Source organism: Peromyscus leucopus, chromosome 8b, assembly GCF_004664715.2.
Source record: "Peromyscus leucopus breed LL Stock chromosome 8b, UCI_PerLeu_2.1, whole genome shotgun sequence".
Taxonomy (NCBI): Eukaryota; Metazoa; Chordata; class Mammalia; order Rodentia; family Cricetidae; genus Peromyscus; species Peromyscus leucopus.
In genome coordinates, this window is record NC_051086.1 from 33,103,414 (window position 1) to 33,121,560 (window position 18,147).

Below are 18,147 nucleotides of genomic sequence, written 5' to 3' on the forward strand. Positions count from 1 at the left end.
GAGGCGGCATCGCTGACCTGGGGGCAGTCGGCACCCCTCCTTCCCATCCTCCCGAGTCCTCTCAGGCGCCCTGCCCACAGGCCTGGTCCCTCGGCCTTCCCCCGGCCCTGAAGAGCCAGGCAGCACGCCGTGTCCTCCTGAGGGCCCCACGGGCGCGTGCTCGCGTGCGGGCCGCGGACGTGAGGGCGGCGAGCGGCGGGGCCGCGGCGCCGAGGAGGGCCGTGCTCGTGCCCGAGCCGTCGCGGGGCGCGCGCGCGCTCCCGCCGCAGCCCGGGCCGCGCCCGCCCCGCCTCTCAGCGCCGGCCCCGGAGCCCGGTCCGCGAGCGGCGGCGGCGGCGGCGGCCGGAGGGACGATGAGCGGCGCGGCGCGGGCGGGCCCGGCCCGGCTCGCGGCGCTGGCCCTGCTGACCTGCAGCCTGTGGCCGACGCGGGCGGACAACGCGAGTCAGGAGTACTACACGGCGCTCATCAACGTGACGGTGCAGGAGCCCGGCCGCGGCACCCCGCTCACGTTCCGCATCGACCGCGGGCGCTACGGGCTCGACTCACCCAAGGCCGAGGTCCGCGGCCAGGTGCTGGCACCGCTGCCCATCCACGGAGGTGAGGCTGGGGGCCCGAGCCCGAGGTCGGGCGGGGGGCAGGGGGGCGCGGGGGCGGCGTGGCCGGGTGTCTGCGCGCGGGTCGGCCGCCAGCTTAGGGAATCGAGGTCCCCGCGCCGTGGAGCCTGGCCTGCTCCCCGCTGGGGAAAGAGGCTCCAGAAAGCCTGCTGCATCTCCTCCCTAAAATAAAATAAAATAAATAAAAAATAAAAGACGTAGAACGTCCCCCTCTTTTTCATTTAGGTAGCTTGTTTACTGGAGGGCACTGAAATGCGAGTTTGCAGGGACAGTTGAGACAAAGGAGGTGGTGCAGGGGCGCAGAACTACTTCATGGTGGACGAGATGCTTAACCTGTATTTTGGAATCGGCAGGTTTGTTCCTGAAATCCCACGGATTTATGACTGCAGTGAATCTCGAGGGATGAGAGCCCCCCGTTCCGTCCCCCCCCCCGCCCCGAACGTCAAAACGTGCCGGTTTTTTTCTTTAGTGGCTAAGGGGAGGGGGGGGTCCCTGTTGCTTTTGGCTTTCTCTGGCCCGGGTAGTTTTGCTGTCATGAGACGCTGGAGATTTTCACATTATCAAGAACGCGAGAGTAGCTGAACTAGTAGCCAAGTCTTCGATCACGGGTGCCCACCCAGAGGGAAAGTGGTAAAATGGTCAGGAATCGTCTTTGAAGCCATTTGATGTAGCCTCACGTTCCCGCTCCACCCCCCCCCAACCCCCCCCCCCGCCCCGTGTATTCAGTCTGTGCATAGCTAATGATTTGATGTAAAACTTGTATCTGTTAATTACTGGTAGTGTTTTAAAGGGCACATATCTCCGTGGAGTGTGGTATTTGGGGGCTTTGGCAGGCAGAACTTTGGGGAGATGTCTCCTATCCTCTCTATACACTCTCACATTTAGAATTTAAAAAAGATTTAAAAAAAAAAAAAAAAAAAAAAAAAAAAAAAAAGCTGCTATTCGTGTTCAGATGACCTAATCTAGTCTTTAGGGTAATGGTGTTTGCTTTTGTAGTCTAAAATATTTAAAAAAAAAAAAAAAAAGCCCCTCTGGGCGTGCTCTGTATTTGAATAACCCATACTAAGCTGTTTTCCTTGAGACATACTGGCTGGGGCTGGGGGTTTCACATAAGGCTTTACTGTACCTGTCTTTCAGTTAGACTGGGCTCCTAAACGTTCATTTTACACCAGTGACCAAATGCTTATGGTGTTTTTCTTATCCCACTAGGTTAGAAACAGCACTTAAGGTCCCTACTTGACCATAGAAGCAGTTTTTGTCTTTGCTCCATTCAATAAATATTTGCTGCCTGCTCTGTGCCAGTCACTGTGGTTGGGACATGCAATGTTGCCAAACTATGGCAGTAACAATGCTATACTATTTTCTGATGGGGAAAAGAACCGTGAGGGTCATGTGGAAGGGGAGGAAGAGGAAGAAAGAGGCAAGCTGCTCCGCAGCAAGAACTGTACAGTGTTGTGAAATCTGTGGTCTGCACTTGGGGCTTGGTTCCCCCAGGTACCCCAAGACCACCGCCCTCACTTAAGATGCTAGACTCCAAAATGTTAACTGTGCTACTATCTGTTGCTTGTCACCCCCAAATTGAGCCCCATCTTGGAGAATGCTTTCAGGAGTTCCAGCTGAAAGGTGTTGGGAACTAAAAGTCAATCGTCTTATCCTGTCACTGGGAAAATAGCATTGTGAGGCTAAAGGCTCCATATCAGACCTGTGCTGCACATACACTGTGTGATACTGGCAAAATAATTGTGCCTAGTGGCTTCATTTCCTATTCAAAAAATAGACTGATAATGTATTTGCCTCTCCCGTGGAGAAGAGATGTCATTATTGTATCTTAAAAAACATTTACTTATTTTATGTGTGGGTATTTTGCCTGTATGTATGTGTACAATGTGTGTGTAGTGCCCACAGAGACCAGAAGAGAGTGTTGGATCCCCTGGAACTAGAGTAGAGCCATCCTGTGGGTGCTGGCAACCGAGCCCTTGTCCTCTGCAAAACCAACTGCTCTTAACTGCTGAGCCATCTCTCCAGCCCTTACCACATGAGAATTGTTCCAGGATTTCTCAGGATGATGATGGTGGGAACCTGTAGGTGGCTTCAATCAAATGTTGGACAAATGGTCTTCGCCCATGTGGCCTCTGAGTCCAGCAAGTGCTGATTGAAACTCACAAGCACCATTAAAAGCCCTGGCGGAAAAGGAGGGCAATAGCCTGCAAGCTCTTAAAAGCATCTTTAAGAAGCTCCCATTCAGAGGGGCTCTTTTCCCAGGTAGTCTACCTATAAGTTGTTTCTACACCTTTGAGTTTATATGGAATCCAAGGTGACATTCTGCTTGTTCACTAGAAACCCAATAATGTATTTTAAAAAGAAGACTGTAGTAGAAAACTGGTAAAATTATTCATGTTTGGGAAGGCGGGGTTGGGGTGGGGAGGTGGAGAACAAGGGAATCCGTGGCTGATATGTAGAATTAAATTATATTGTAAAATAAATAAAATACAATGATTCCTGTTTAAGAAAACCATTTAAAGCTAGGTGTAGTGGTGGGTGGGCATTTGTCATCCCAGCAGTGGAATTGCCTGAGGACTGATGCTCCATGGTGGGTCCCAAAACAGGCTGGGCTATGGTGTAAGACCCTGTTCCCCAAAACAAAAACAATAGTACCCTTTTAAAAAGACAAAAGAACTTTACAGTTTTCCTAATGCTTACTGTAAGGGCTAGTTCTATGTCTATAGCTTGATTTGTGAAGTTGAAAACTCTTGTTATTTTGCAATGCTCCTTACAGGCCAGTATGAGTTGCACAGTTAAGCATGTATGAATTACTGAGTTTTACTGTCCTGTCTTTGAAAATGACAAATTGGCTTTACTTTTCCTTAGAAGCTTTGCTATTTTAAAAGTACATTTTGGAAAATGTTACCATTCTACTTTGTAAATTACTTCCTAAACAAGTATACTTTGAAACAAATATTTTTTATTAAACCAGATGCAGTGAATGGAGATGCTCTTTGTTCTGGGCTAACATTTACATGTTACCTGATAAAGTATTCATTTTTAGAAAGGGAGTTTTGAAGGAGTGTGTTGTAACATTTATGAACAGATCATAGTTGCTTTTTGGCTGCTTGCTGCAATGGTCATCTTTGAATTAGAAACACATAATCCCTTTGCAGAGCAGACCTCTCGAGTGTGTGGCACAGACATTGTAAATGTGCTTTATGTGCATGCACACTAGCTTTTTGTTTGAGCCCGGAGTGGGGGTTGGGGAAGGAGAAAGCCCTGTGGTGGTGATGTAATTAGTATGTATGCAGATTACTGGCAGCAAGAGTTTGGCATTGGCCACTTTATGCCTTGTGCAGAAAATTTCAGGATGGGGTGTTAAAAGCTTAGAGGATAACTTTGCCAAGTAATAAACCTTACCGATACCTTGCTGATTGTAGAGTTGCAACACCGTTTTTAAAAGGTTTATCTTAGGTTTTTATGTTTAAAATTGTGGTCCTGTTGGAACCCTAAGTTGGATTTAGGAGTTTTCATGAGCAGTGAAGGAGACTGACATAAAAACAGAAGGTGAAAGAGATCATGTAACATCAGAGTTGATAATAGCAGAGGAAAGCTACCAGACATAGAGATGTCAAAATAGTTACAGAAAAGGTACATATGATCCTGGGAGCAGGTACTCTGAACATTCAGAAAGAGAGCTCAGAAGAGCTGAAGCCTTTGAAAACAGAGCTGAAATAATTAAATAGCTGGGCAAGAAGAACATGTGGGGTGTGTGTGTTATATTTGTATTCAGCTTTGCAGTGTGGACAATGTTTTTATATGGCATGTTTTCCCCTTCACTTTTTGGATGATTTCTATTAGCATATAAATGTTAGGAAAACTCTGACCCACCCTCCTTACCAGGCTCTCAACTTGCTACCTTCTTACTTCTGTGTCTGTTAGAACAAAGTGTCTGATAAATGTTTCTTTACTTGCTGCCTCCACTTTTTCCTTCTGCTCTTTCTTACGTGGTGCAAGTCTTTGATTGCTATGCTAGTGTTAAAACAACAATAACCTATTTAACTGATACGTTGGGTGACATGGTCAGGATCCCTAAAGTCTCAGTATCTAGAATGGTGGGCTGAAGTTAAAACAAAAGGTTTTAACTTTGCTAAAGATAAGTATATTTATTTATGTATTAATTAAGAATTAAGAAGCATTGCCTTCTTTGAGGGTTGCTCATGGACATAAGATTTAGCCATCACATGTCACATGTCATGTCCATCACATGTCGCGTGACGCTGCTGGTAAATTTTCCTGACTTTGCCCAGGCCAGTACTTGGTTGCATCTGGATGTAGGGTGGCTCCAGCACACTGTGTAGAGGACACACACACTTTTAGTTTACGGTTAATTCTGATTACAGGTTGTAAGAGACAAAACTGCAGAACTGCATTTTGAATGTCAGAAAAGGAATCCTTCACTGGTAAGAATAGACTAATGTCTTCCAAGATCCTCTCACCTGGCACAAGATGTGACTGAAAGAATAAGACAAATCTTTTAAGAAACCTGCCAGAATACACTTATTAAAGAGAATATTGTTCAATTTTCTCTTTGTAGTACTAATGGCTAAACTCAGGGCTCAGCTGTGCTAGTCAAGCACTTTCTCACTGAACTATATCCTGCCCAAGAATATTGTTCTTTTTAAACCAGTCACATTGAGAGACTGTGTGTGTGTACATACACATGCACATTTATAGTAACAAATCATTAAACATTGTATTTGCTTTGTGTTTTTTATTAAACAGTAAAAAAACTTATATACCAAATCTTGAATTTGTAGGTAAATTTGAATTTTGACATTCAGAAATTGCTTGTAGGCAATTGGCAGTAAGTACGTTTTATTTAAAGCAGAGGTGGGACTAGAGAGATGTCTCAGTGGTTAAGACAGTGTACTTCCTGCAGAAGACCTGAGTTTGGTTCTCAGAACCTGTATTGGGTTGCACACAACTGCCTGTGACTGCAGTTCCTGGGGGTTCCTCTGGCTTTCGTGGGCAACTGCAGTCATGTGCGTATACCCCTGCAAGTAATTTAAACTTATTTTAAAAATATTTTTAGAGGAGTGGAACAGAAAAGTCAGAGAGAGGGGTGTTGCTGGAGGGCTTCTCTCCAGGTTCCCCAAGCCCCGCAGTCCCACAATCCACTTATAAAATAATCACTCAGACGCTTATATCACTTATAAACTGTATGGCCGTGGCAGGCTTCTTGCTAACTGCTCTTTTATCTTAAATTAACCCATTTCTATAAATCTATACCTTGCCACGTGGCTGGTGGCTTACCAGAGTCTCTACATGCTGCTTGTCCTGGCGGTGGCTGCAGTCTCCCTCTCAGCCTTCCGCTTCCCAGATTTCTCCTCTCTCCTTGTCCCACCTACCTCCTGCCTGGTCATTGGCCATCAGTGTTTTATTTACATAGAGTGATATCCACAGCACTTCCCTTTCTTCTTTTTTAAAAAGGAAGGTTTTAACTTTAACATGGTAAAATTACATATAACAAAACAATTACCGAGCAAGAATTATAGTTACAATATTAAAGAAGATGTCCTATCTATCTTATATTTGTGAGTTTAAGGTTTTATAGCTAACTTATCTTTTATCATAACTGAGGAAATTACGACTATCTAGCCTTCAACCACATCAAAGACCTGAGAAGGAACATAATGGTACCTGAGAAATGGTAGACGGATGCAAGCAACTTCGGGAATCTTGCAAGAGTAGACCAAGACAGCTGGCAGCCTGGACAGTCACCTGATGTTTCTCAGCATTGTTGGTGCATTCAAATTGGCTACAGGCCTAGAGTATCTGACAGACCATTTTTAGAAGCAGGAATTCTGAGAGACCATCTTACCCTGTCTTGGCAGAGTACAGTGGTCGCTTTTCTTGTGTCCCGCTTGTCCAGAAGGACAGCATTGCATTTGTACTGTCAGCCGTCAAGGCAAGGGCAGTTCTTTGCCCAGTAGGCCATTTTGTGCCAAAAAGACAAACTTCCAAATGGAAATGTCTTAGAAGCCCAACATTCTCTCGGGATCAATTGGTGCAGCCAGGAGCAATTGTGTCTCACATCAACAGAATTCTAAGTTATTTAAATGCCATATTCTCCAGGTCTATGAAGTGTTTGAAGATTACCTATCTATCTGAAATAATCTATGTATACCTAGAAGACTTAACTAACATGGCTACAGATATGATTATCATAGATGACTAATTATTAATCTATTTTTTAATTATCCATTACAATTTTAAATGAGTTATATAAACACAACACCTCAAACAAGAATAGAAATATATACATATATAGAGAGAGTATAACAAAATTAACTTCAAGTTTGTATCAATGAACCAAAATTTATACCAATGTAAAACATTTTAAACATAAACTAAAATCTATACCAATGTAAAACATTTTAAACAAGTTATTCTTTAAAAGTAGGTTCATTAATCTACCCTTTTATCTTATCATCTCCATATCCTCCTATATATCATATCCCCTTTTCTTTTTTAGAAAGAGATCACATTTATAATCAACCTGTTTTAAATAAAAATATTGGTTTTTCTCTGTCCCACACCAGAGGGCTCTTCTGATTTGGGACACAAGAATCCCTTAACCATTTTTTTTTTTTTAAAGCAATATGTCTGGGTTTAGAGGGGGAGTGAGCCAATTCCACCTCTAAAGCCAGCTTGGTATATTTGGGAATTTGGGCGTAGCATCTCTTACTACTTCCTGCTGGAGGGGGCGCTGTATCTTATGGGGACGCAAAGAAAATTTTAGACCTATGGGGTAGTCCGTGAGGCTGTATTGTGTGAACCAGTTGCCTTGAAACCGATCTGGATGTTGGATCATCTGGGCCATGGTGTCATCGGAGTCCTTTCAGGGGTCTTGGCTGGTGAAACCTGATGTATCTTAATCTGGAACAAGTCCACAGCCTCTGGCTTTCTGTGGAAACAAAAGCAGAACCTCTTTTCCAAAGTAACATATCCTTATATCCAAATTTTGAAGTCAAGGTACCTTTAAAATATACATTTTGGCATAACTCAACAGCTTTTGTAATCAAATATTTTTCTTTAGTTATGAATATCAAAGAGAACATAATCCAGATTCTCTGTGTGGTAGCCATCTTTATGTGGCTTATGTTTTATATTACCTTGAGCCTTGAGCCTATTGCTTTAAACTGCACCCTTGTAAGCCTGAAACGGCGCTGTGGCTGCTGGCTCCGCCCACTTCAGCTTCCCAACATGGCAGTGGTACGTTTTCCGCCAGCTCTGGGAGTCATCAAGTCTCAGAAATAGTGGGTCTAAGCTTTTATCAAAGCAGCGTGTAGCCCAGAAACCTTTTTTTAAAAAAAATACTAGTAAAGACTAAATCTACTACACAGCATAATGTGCCTCTGGCAGACCCCTCATTCCCGCCATACTGCCGGTCAAACGCACTCGCCAGGAACCCGCCAGTGTTCAAACCTGCATTTTGCGGCGTCTAGCTGCTCATATGAGACAAGAAGCAGGAACCTGGTTTTGGCTCTGTTTAGAATTGGTTATTAAATATTCTCAGGTTTAAGGTGGAAACTCGAGCCGTTGGGCGCCATTTGTTGCTGGAGGGCTTCTCTCCAGGTTCCCAAGCCCGCAGTCCCACAATCCACTTATAAAATAATCACTCAGACGCTTATATCACTTATAAACTGTATGGCCGTGGCAGGCTTCTTGCTAACTGCTCTTTTATCTTAAATTAACCCATTTCTATAAATCTATACCTTGCCACGTGGCTGGTGGCTTACCAGAGTCTCTACATGCTGCTTGTCCTGGCGGTGGCTGCAGTCTCCCTCTCAGCCTTCCGCTTCCCAGAATTCTCCTCTCTCCTTGTCCCACCTACCTCCTGCCTGGTCATTGGCCATCAGTGTTTTATTTACATAGAGTGATATCCACAGCAGAGGGGGGATGGGAGGGAGGGAAAGCCCATACTCGGGGCTGTAGCAAGAAGATCAAGAGTTCAAAGCCAACATGGCTCCGTGTGTGTGTGTGTGTGTGTGTGTGTGTGTGTGTGTGTGTGTGTGTATGTGTGTGTGTGTGTGTGTGTGTGTGTGTGTGTGTGTGTGTGTGTAAAAGAGAGGAAGTGTATGTGTGTTGTATACTTCATCCTTTGTATAATTCCTGAAGAGGGAGGTTTAGTGATTCGGTCTGTCAGTGTTAGTGGGATGAATGGAGTGTCTTTATGGCTAGTTTGTTGTTGTTGTTGTTTAAGTATAGCACTCTTGACCCATTCATAAAATGCAGCCATTAAGTTTTTCTAGACCATCACCCTTTATTATCTTTAAGTTTTCTAGGTGTTGTGTGTGTGTGTGTGTGTGTGTGTGTGTGTGTGTGTGTACTAGGCTTTTATTTGTTTTCTATAAGTTTAATGGTGCAACTTTCCTGTTGTTGGAGGTAATTTTGAGTAAAACAAAGAGAACCCTTCAAATACCATCAAAAAGAACTTAAAAGCCTACTCTGTGCTTGTGCTATACAAGCTCAGTGTGTGCACAAAAGGAATGTGTATAAATTCTAACCTGAAAGAACTTTGGGTCATCTTGTTGACAAGATCAGCCTTGGCTGGGTAGCACAACTTTGGCATAACATTCTGAAAAACTGAAGGCTTTGTGTAGTTTGCAGGTGGATTTTGTTGTGAAGCAAGGGCTTCCAGAGCATTCTATTGGAATACAGCTATGCCTATGTGTTAGCTGGCATCAGTAGCTGCTTTCATATTGTACCTTCAGAGTTTGTGGTTATGGAGAGTTTACAGGACCTGTGATAAAACGTTTCTCTCCAGCCCCTTTAAGAAAACACCATATGCCCCATTAAGGACTGCATTGTAACTGATGCTCTGATTGCTAAGGTGTCCAGGCTGAGCTCTTGGAGGTAATGGGTCCTGCCTTCTCCACTTGATCCAAGCTAGTAAGGTTGTGCTTGAGACTAGCAAGCCATTCAAATATGTAATTGGGTTTAATCCTGTGGTGCTTGGTGTGCTGGTGAAAGTGACAGCAGAGTCCTGGGAGAGGCTAGAGTAGGTGGACGGAGAAGGCCTCCATTATTGTACTCTGTTGAACTGTGATAGTGTGGAGACCAGACAAGTAAAAACATTACCTGAACTTGGGGTCTAGAAAGGTTTCATTTTTAAAAATGAGATTTGTTTAGTTGGATGTGTTGGCACATGATTTTAGTCTTAGCTCTTAGGTGGCAGTTCTGAGTTCAAGGCCAGCCAGAGAGAGAAACCCTATCTTATCCCTGCACAAAGGGGCTTGAAGTCAAACCTGAGAACTTCCACTTCTGACTGTAATAGCTCAACTGATACTGGTTCCCTCTCCAACCTTAACTGATTAGAAAACCGGACAGCCTGTGAGCAGCAGTTTGAGATAAGGTCAGTAGGCTTCACAAGATGGGGGTCCCCGAGAGAACAGAAAGGTAAGGGAGCCCCGCCATTGCCTCCTACTGTCTGGGGATTTCTAGCCCAGATGCAGGTAGATAGTCTTATGAGCTCGAGCCAGAGCACCAGGAGGGTGAGGCAGTGCTGGAGAAGAGGAGGGGACTACAGAGAGCCAGTGGCTGCTGCAGGGGACTGGCTTTGAGTCTGGGCACTGACCTGCATGAAAAAGTTACTGGAGGCTGGGAATCTGTGAGGTTCTCATTCATCAGAGTAGAAAAACTTCTGATAAGCAGGAGCATGTAGTGAGGCCAGATTACTCGTAGAGCAAAGCTGTTCTGGGACCCTCTCCCCATTGAAGCTTAAAAGCAAACCTTTAAAGAATCTGACTGATGGAGGCCATGTAGTTTGTTCCAAAATGGCAGGGTGATATTTAAAGGAATGCCTTAACACGTATCTCCAAAAACCATGAAATCTGAAACTGGCATTCAATCCAGAATCACCAGGCTTATGAAGAAGAGGAAAAAGAGAGCCTATAACTAGATGTCAGGATTGAAGATGGGAATGTTAAACCAGTCTTTAGAAAGTATGTGCTCAGTGTGCTCAAGAACAGAAAAGGAAACATGAACACAAGGAGAGAGAATGAACGGTAAAACATCCTAGATAGAGCACTAGCCTTGAAAATGCGTAAGATTTCTACTGACTTGTGGGTGAGGGTAGGTTGGTGCTCTCAGTTTATCCCAGGCAATATGTAGGTAACACTTGCTGGGTATGTGCTGTGTTCAGCAAGGAGTGCTGATGTTTCACACCGAATGTGTTTAATCTTCCTAAAAGCCGCAGGTGGTTCTCTTAATCCTCTTTTGGTGCTTAGGGAATTCGAGGCACTCCAGTCTTTCATTTGGTGCCTGTTTTCTTTATAGCACTTAACATAACTGAAATTATGTATCTATTTTCTTTGTTTCTGAGGGCAGGGAGCCGTCTCTTGTGTCCACTCTTGTATCCTCAGTGCTGTATATGGTACTTGGAACATAGCAGAGGGGTACTGAGCAATTAATGTTAGGTAAATTTAAAAGAGTGAAATAGCACACTGTGGCCTTGGAAACTGGGCAGGGCCAGGGCTTGAGGTAGGCCTGCCTGATGGTGGCGCCCATACTCTAACCACCTCTTTGTGTTGCTTCCCGAGTGAGTTTAATAAATTATGATATATCTACTCAGTGAAAAGTTACACAGCCATTAAAGAGGACATCATTAAAGCTCTGTGTGTGCTACAAAAATAAATACAAAGTGTTTGAACTATGACTGAGTTAAGCTTGTTTACAGTGGACAAGGACTCAAAGTAATAGAAAAATAAGAAGGGGTTTGTATTGCTTAGATCATCAGTGGCATTTCTCTAGATTGAAACAAATTGCTGCAGGTCCCTGAGCTCAGTGATGTATGTGTACCCCCCTGAGTATGAGCTCCAGGAACAGACACACATTACTAGTTTTCATTGAAAAGGAGAGAGAGTAGGCTGGTGCGGTGGCTGAGGGGGCCAGAGCACTTGCTGTGCAAACCTGACAACCTGAGGGTGATCCCCAGAGAACCAGCTTCACACAGCTGTCCTCTCACCTCTCTGGGAAAACTGTGGCATGTCACCCCATGAGGAGGGCGAGTGTCCATGAGGACAAAAGGGGGGTATTCACTGCCTGAAGGGGATGGATGACTGAGGATGAAATTTCTGGAAATTTGCTTGTTTTGTGGTGTTTAGCCTTGAGCCCAGGGCCAGGCTCATGTTAGACAAGTACTCTATGACTCAGTTATACCCCCATCCCTTTAAGTTTATTCTGTACCTTCGGTAAGAGCAGGATGACTTCAAGGTTTGTTTAGCATGAGCAGGCTCCAAGAATATGTTGAAAGAGTCTGCTTTTCTTTAGTAAAATAACTAACACCAGCTAAGACTGGTCCAGAGGTAAAGCAAGCTAATCTAGTATATGACTTTGAGTAATGAGTCCTGGAAAGGGAAATGAGATCCAAGTACAAGGACTTAACTTTTCTATGTATTTATAGGGTGGAGGTAACATGTATTTTAGTTATGATGGTTTTTCACTGTGTAGAAATAATCTGGTGATTAAGCATGGGGGATTAATTACAATTTCAGAGCAGAAAGTCGGTGTTTGTGACCTTAAGGATATCTAAGTAGATGACAAAGCTGAAGAAATAAAGAGAGAAAAGCATGTTAGACAGCTCTGACGGAGCCAGTGGAATCCTCTCACGGGGTTGCAGACACTAAAGGGTTTAACCACACAGGAAAACAAAGAAATAATACAATCAAAACAGATTTAGAAGAATAAGTGAATTGAACCCTCTTTTGTGACAATCACAAATCCACAGGTGCTGTGTAAAGTTGACACACCAAGAAATGATGGCTGCTGTCTTTTTAGAACTGTGAAGGCTGACCAGCAGAAGAGCTGAAAACAGAAGTTGGCTGCCCCTGGGGACCAGAGGGGTGAGGGGTAGCTGTACTTGTTAGTGAGCTGTTGAATGAATTTGCCTTTTCTTAGTGTAAAATCCCACCCTTTCCCCTCTCTGCACAGCAAGTGAATCTGCTTTCTATTTTTCTTTTCCTCCTTTGAAGGAGTTCCCTATTTTCCCAGTGTCTGAGATCCTCTCTGCCTCCAGTGGCATGCATTATTTAGGATTGTGTAGAGACTAAGCTATTTCTCAAGATCTACTTGATCTATGAGATCAGTTGACTTTGTTTTCCTAAACAGATCGAGGTTCATGGACATAAAATAATTTACTGTTGTAGTCACCAAATTGCCTGGCTAATGTTTTCTTATTCTTTCCAAGGTACCTTCCTTACCACTGTATTACAGTTCAAACTTGAGTTCATTGAACTGTTTCCCTGGCCCCACTGGACAGAATGAGTTTCTGCCTCTTCTTGACTTCTAATGTGACTCTTTCTGCATATCCATCCCTTTTTTTCTCTGTTCTAGATCACCTTTGGAAAACCACTATCATGGAGGAGGCATGGACTTTTTCTCTCTGTCTTACTTTTTTTTAAAAACCATTTCCAAATTTCCTATTGCCAAGGCAGCTGAATGCTGGGGGAAAGCAAGGAACTTTATAATCCAGCTGAGATTTGAGATCATAGACTCTACAAATAAAACTCAGTGGGCAATTAAAATCCAGTAATCAAAAACATATTTTTTTAAAAAAGTTAGGTACATACTACATGTGTGATTAATGTCAGCTACTCAGAAAACTAATACAAGAGAACTGCAAGTTCAAGACTAGCCTGGACAATCTACCTTGTCCTCAAAAGTAGGGTTAGGAATGTAGCTCTTGGTGTAGAACTCTAAGGCTCTAGATTGGATCTCCAGTACCACTAATTCAACTCTGAAGGCAGTTCCTATGTGCCTCCTGTAATCCCCTTCTTGTATGGTTTGACTTGTCCTTGCTATATTTACTTAAATATCCTAGAGTCTTTCTAAATGATCAGTCCTAAGTGGAGCTTTAGTTCTGTTTTCATCTCCCAGTCTGCTACCATTGCTGGCTAGTGTTCCCAACCCACTAAATAACATCCCTGTCCATTCCTCTTATTTAGACAGAATTAGGAGTCATACTTGCTTATTTCTCTGAAACTCCACCTATTATCTGTTCCTCACAGTTTCTTTGTTCAATGTGTATTTGTCATTTTCAGAATCTCTGATAGGCAGCTGCCACACACACACACACACACACACCCCGATTTTTTTCTTAACCTCTGTCAGTCTTTTGTAGTATCCAGAATTTTCCTAAAATTTTATACAGCCATGCCACTCCTTGTTTAGCTCCTTCAGTAGTTTCTCATCCCTAGAATGGGAGTCTGAACTCTGATTTAGCTCTAACCTCACTCTCCTTCATGCTATTCATTCATCTTACCATTAGCAATTTACTTGTTAAAACCATTCAATGTCCCTTTGGTTCTTAGGACTTCTAAATTTTTTTTTTATCATGTGTACCTTATGGCTGGTGTCTCATCCACCCATACCCCTTCCCCTACATGCGCTCTTGCATGTGCACGCACACACAGAGTGTTTATGTTCTTGGTGGAGCTTTAGAGTTCTGTATACTTGACATTAAAGAGACAGGTATGGGAGACAGTCAGAAACTCTGAATTCAACTCATTGATGATCCACAAACCTAACCCTCCCATCAAGGCTGCATCTTACCTAACATATGCTTTTAAAAGGCTGTGACAGAGATCAATCACCCTCATCCTTTGAAAACTTAGTGTTACAAAGGATTTTTCATCTGAAAGAAAAGTCAGTGTAAATGTTTGTAGATAGTTGAGAATTTTCTTATCTGATTCAAGTCCTGTAACCTTTGGACTTCATATTCCTGTTTCTTTTGGCCGTTCTTAGAATGTGGCATCTTAGGTCTCAAAGTGTATCCATCTGTCTATTAATATTCCACCCAGGGGGTCTTGTGTGTTGCTGTGGTCTGAATGTTGGTGTTCTCTGCTGTGGATATCACTCTATATAAATAAAACACTGATGGCCGTGACCAGGCAGGAAGTATAGGCAGGACAAAGAGAGAGGAGAATTGGGGAAACAGGAAGAAGGGGGGAGAGACACTGCAGCCACCGCCAGGACAAGCAGCATGTAAAGATGCCGGTAAGCCACCAGCCACGTGGCCAGGTATAGATTTATAGAAATGGGTTAATTTAAGATAAAAGAAGAGTTAGCAAGAAGCCTGCCACGGCCATACAGTTTATAAGTGATATAAGCGTCTGAGTGATTATTTTATACGTGGATTGTGGGACTACGGGGCTTGGGGAACCTGGAGAGAAGCCCTCCAGCAACAGTTCTCCCAGAATTATTGTGCTGAACCTGGCCCCCAGAGTGACAATATTTAGAAGTGGTACCTTTTGGAGGTGATTAGGTAATGAAGGTGGGATCCTTATGAATGGGATTAGTGCCCTTATCAAAGAAGCTGAAGGGAATGTCATGTTCACCTAGAACCTCAGTGGGACCTTGTTTGGCAATAGAATCCTTGCATATGTCATTAGGTAGGGATTAAGATGATACTTTACTAATTAACATGAGCCAAAATTCTAGTGACTAGTAAGTAACAGGAGGATACAGAGAGAGGCACGTAAAAGCGGACCAGAGGGAGGAACTACCCAGAAATCCTTCCACAGCCAGTGAGCACCAAGGATTGTCAGCAGGAACAGAAACTGGAAAAGAGACCTGACGGGATTTCTCTCCAGCCTGCAGGAGGAATCAGCCCTGCCAATACCTTGATCTTAGACTCGTGGCTTCCAGAATTCTGATACAACAGACTGTTGTTGTTGTTGTTGTTGTTGTTGTTGTTGTTGAAGTTGTGCCAGTGCACACACCCACCTAAGGTTTTTTTTAAGATTTATTTGTTATGTACACTGTGTTCTGCCTGCATGTATCTCTCCAGGCCAGAAGAGGGCACCAGATCTCATTACAGATGACCATGAGCCACCATGTGGTTGCTGGGAATTGAACTCAGGACCTCTGGAAGAACAGCCAGTGCTCTTAACCTCTGAGCCATCTCTCCAACCCTGACTTCTGTTATTTTAACCCAACAAGTTTGTGATAATTTTTTATAATAGCCACGGGAAACTAATAAAAAGAAAAATCCAAAGTCGGACAGTCTTGCAGGGTTTGGTTTTGTCAGTGTAGAAGTGCAGCTCTTTCTGTCTCTGGATAACGGTCTAAAGTTCTACAGATGATTCTGGAGATCTGAATTACTGACTCATCCTCAGCTTACTCTTAATTAAACCTGGGGTCTTTTTCATAGCATCTCATCCTAAGCCACATAATTGTTGTATCTTCGCTTCATTCAGCCTATAAAACGCTGAATGTCACCCTGTTTGTCACCAGCCTTTACTCCTCCCAGTAGACTTGTGTCACTGTTCAGTCATGAACATATTTTCTGCATCTTAATCCAGGGTTTGGGGCTTATAGATCTTGACAAAAAGCCATGGCCCATCCTATAGGAAAATGTACTATATATACATAGAATATGTGAGAAGGCATAGGTTCTAGGGATAAGACATGGTCATCTTTGGGGGAGGGAGTCATTATTCTGTCTCCTGGACCTAATTAATGTATCAGCACTGACACCCTATGATTACAGCTTTCTCTTTCACAGTGTCTACAGATTATTTCTTTATGATCTTTTTTAGTTTTGCTAATGGTTATCAGTATCCTAACTGGTCCTTTGTTTGCATGTTTCTCCATTGTTATTTGTAAGTGTTGAAGTGCTATTTACGGTCGGTAGTTTCTTATTGTCTATTTTCGGTGATTCCTCAAAGATCTTACCAGTGATGGAGTTTCTTGTTTCTGTGTTGTCACCAGACTAACTCATGAAACTAGAAATCTACATTTGGGTGGTGGCAGTTGCTCTAAGTTTTCATTTGTCAAGTATTTAAGTATTTAATACTCTGCCTGTGTGCAGTTGCTAGCAAACATAAGGCAAGTATAATATGTACTCTATCGTGGAGAAAAGAAACAGGAAACGAAATTTTAAAAGTAATTATTAATAGTCTCTGTGAGCCTTCTGAAATACTGTGATACTAACAGCTCAGCCTCCATCACTTCCCTAAAGAACTGGTATTTAAGCTGAGGCAGAAGCATGTGCATAAGCAGTTTAACTAAAGAGGAGGACAGAGAGGAAGATCACTTCCTTTTTTTGGCATGAAGACCAAAGGGTCCAAATACTCCTGAAAGGCATTTAGAGAGTAAGGGGAGAACGGCATACAGAGGGGCTAAAGAGAGAGGCAGTGACCCTTAGTCTGTTGGGGTTTGGGATTTTACAAAAATGATGAAAGAGTATTAGAAGATGTTTTTGTGAAAAATATTTTTATTGTGGAGCTGAGATTATATTTAAAGGTAGCGTGTGTGTCCTTAGCATGTATGGTAGTCCTTAGTGACAGCATCATTCTGAGTTCATAACTGAGAGAACGGACTGATCAGCCGCAGCATCTCCAGCCAGCATGTGGCTCAAACTTCAGTTCCCAGCATCACAAAAGTAAAAAATAATGATAGGGTGAGCTTGACAGGAGATACTGCAGCCTTTTTTGTTTTTCAGACATCTTTATGAGCACACAGTGTACAAAATAATTAGTTTCATTATGACACTTTCATAGATGTCTTTGATTTATTTTGATCATATAAAATTAATAAAATTTTAATTGTAACAAAAAGTGTAATTATAAATTTAGCATTTTTATAATTTGAGAAGATATAGTTCATTAGTGTTAAATACATTGATGCTATATGAACCCAATTTTTAGAAAGCTTTTCATCTTGTAAAACCCAAGTTTCACGAAACTGAAAGTATCTGTCTCCTCCTTGCTCCAGCTCCCTGCCCCCACCAGTCTCTGGAATATTCCTAACAGACAGAGCCAAAATGCTGCTCTACAAATGTCCTAAGCATCACTCAGTTCAGTCAGGTTGACAATTAAGATTAACTGTTAGGTGGCTGAGTGGGTAAGGTGATTGACTGCTGCAGGAATGTGAGCACCTGAGTTTGTACCCCTAGTACTAAGGGACATCAACACCGGAAGGGCAGGGGTCTGGATCCTGGGGAGTCACTACCACCCAAAATCATGAGTTCCAGGGTCAGTAAGAGACCCTACCTCAAAAACATGTGTGAAGAGTGGTAGAGGAAGATGGCCTATGTCAACCTCTGACCTCCACAGGAGTGCACAGGCAAGCACACCCACACACTTGTGTGTGCACACAAAAATTAAAGTAAATTTAAGGAAAAAAAGAATAATTATTTTATTAGCAGGGCCTGCCTCTTCAGATTCTTAGTGGTCTCGCTGTAGCATTCCTTCCTCCTAGGCAGGACCCTCGCATGAATGAGAGTTCTCAAGGGAGAAGGGGTAGAGTGACCTTGTTAGGCTTTACACTTCCTTTGGCAGAGAGGGATAAGAGTTTCTGTGACTACCTGACGGAAGAATAAGTGTGAAGTTCTGGTTTCTCTGAATTGCTTAAGAAGAGAAAGATGGACAAGAGATAGGAGTTGGACAGAAGTTCTCTGAGGTCCTTCAGTGAGAACCTTCAGGGTCCTATAGTTTAAAGTACCTGCCCTAGGAGGCCTTGTGTCTGAGCCTAACCA

At 43.1% G+C, this 18,147-nt stretch overlaps 1 protein-coding gene across 3 annotated transcripts in view; it reads left to right on the forward strand.

Annotated features, from left to right (window-relative positions):
* The first annotated feature begins 289 nt into the window (after nucleotides 1–289).
* Rnf130 (ring finger protein 130) overlaps nucleotides 290–18,147 on the forward strand; it is a 109,726-nt gene continuing 91,868 nt past the window's right edge. For 2 of the 3 annotated variants that reach the window (XM_028855006.2, XM_028855008.2), the window contains exon 1: nucleotides 290–600. In XM_028855006.2, the coding sequence (XP_028710839.1) occupies nucleotides 354–600 (247 nt within the window). In that variant the 5' untranslated portion in view covers nucleotides 290–353. The remainder of the gene's footprint in view (nucleotides 601–18,147) is intronic. The other variant, XM_028855007.2, reaches the window with a different exon arrangement.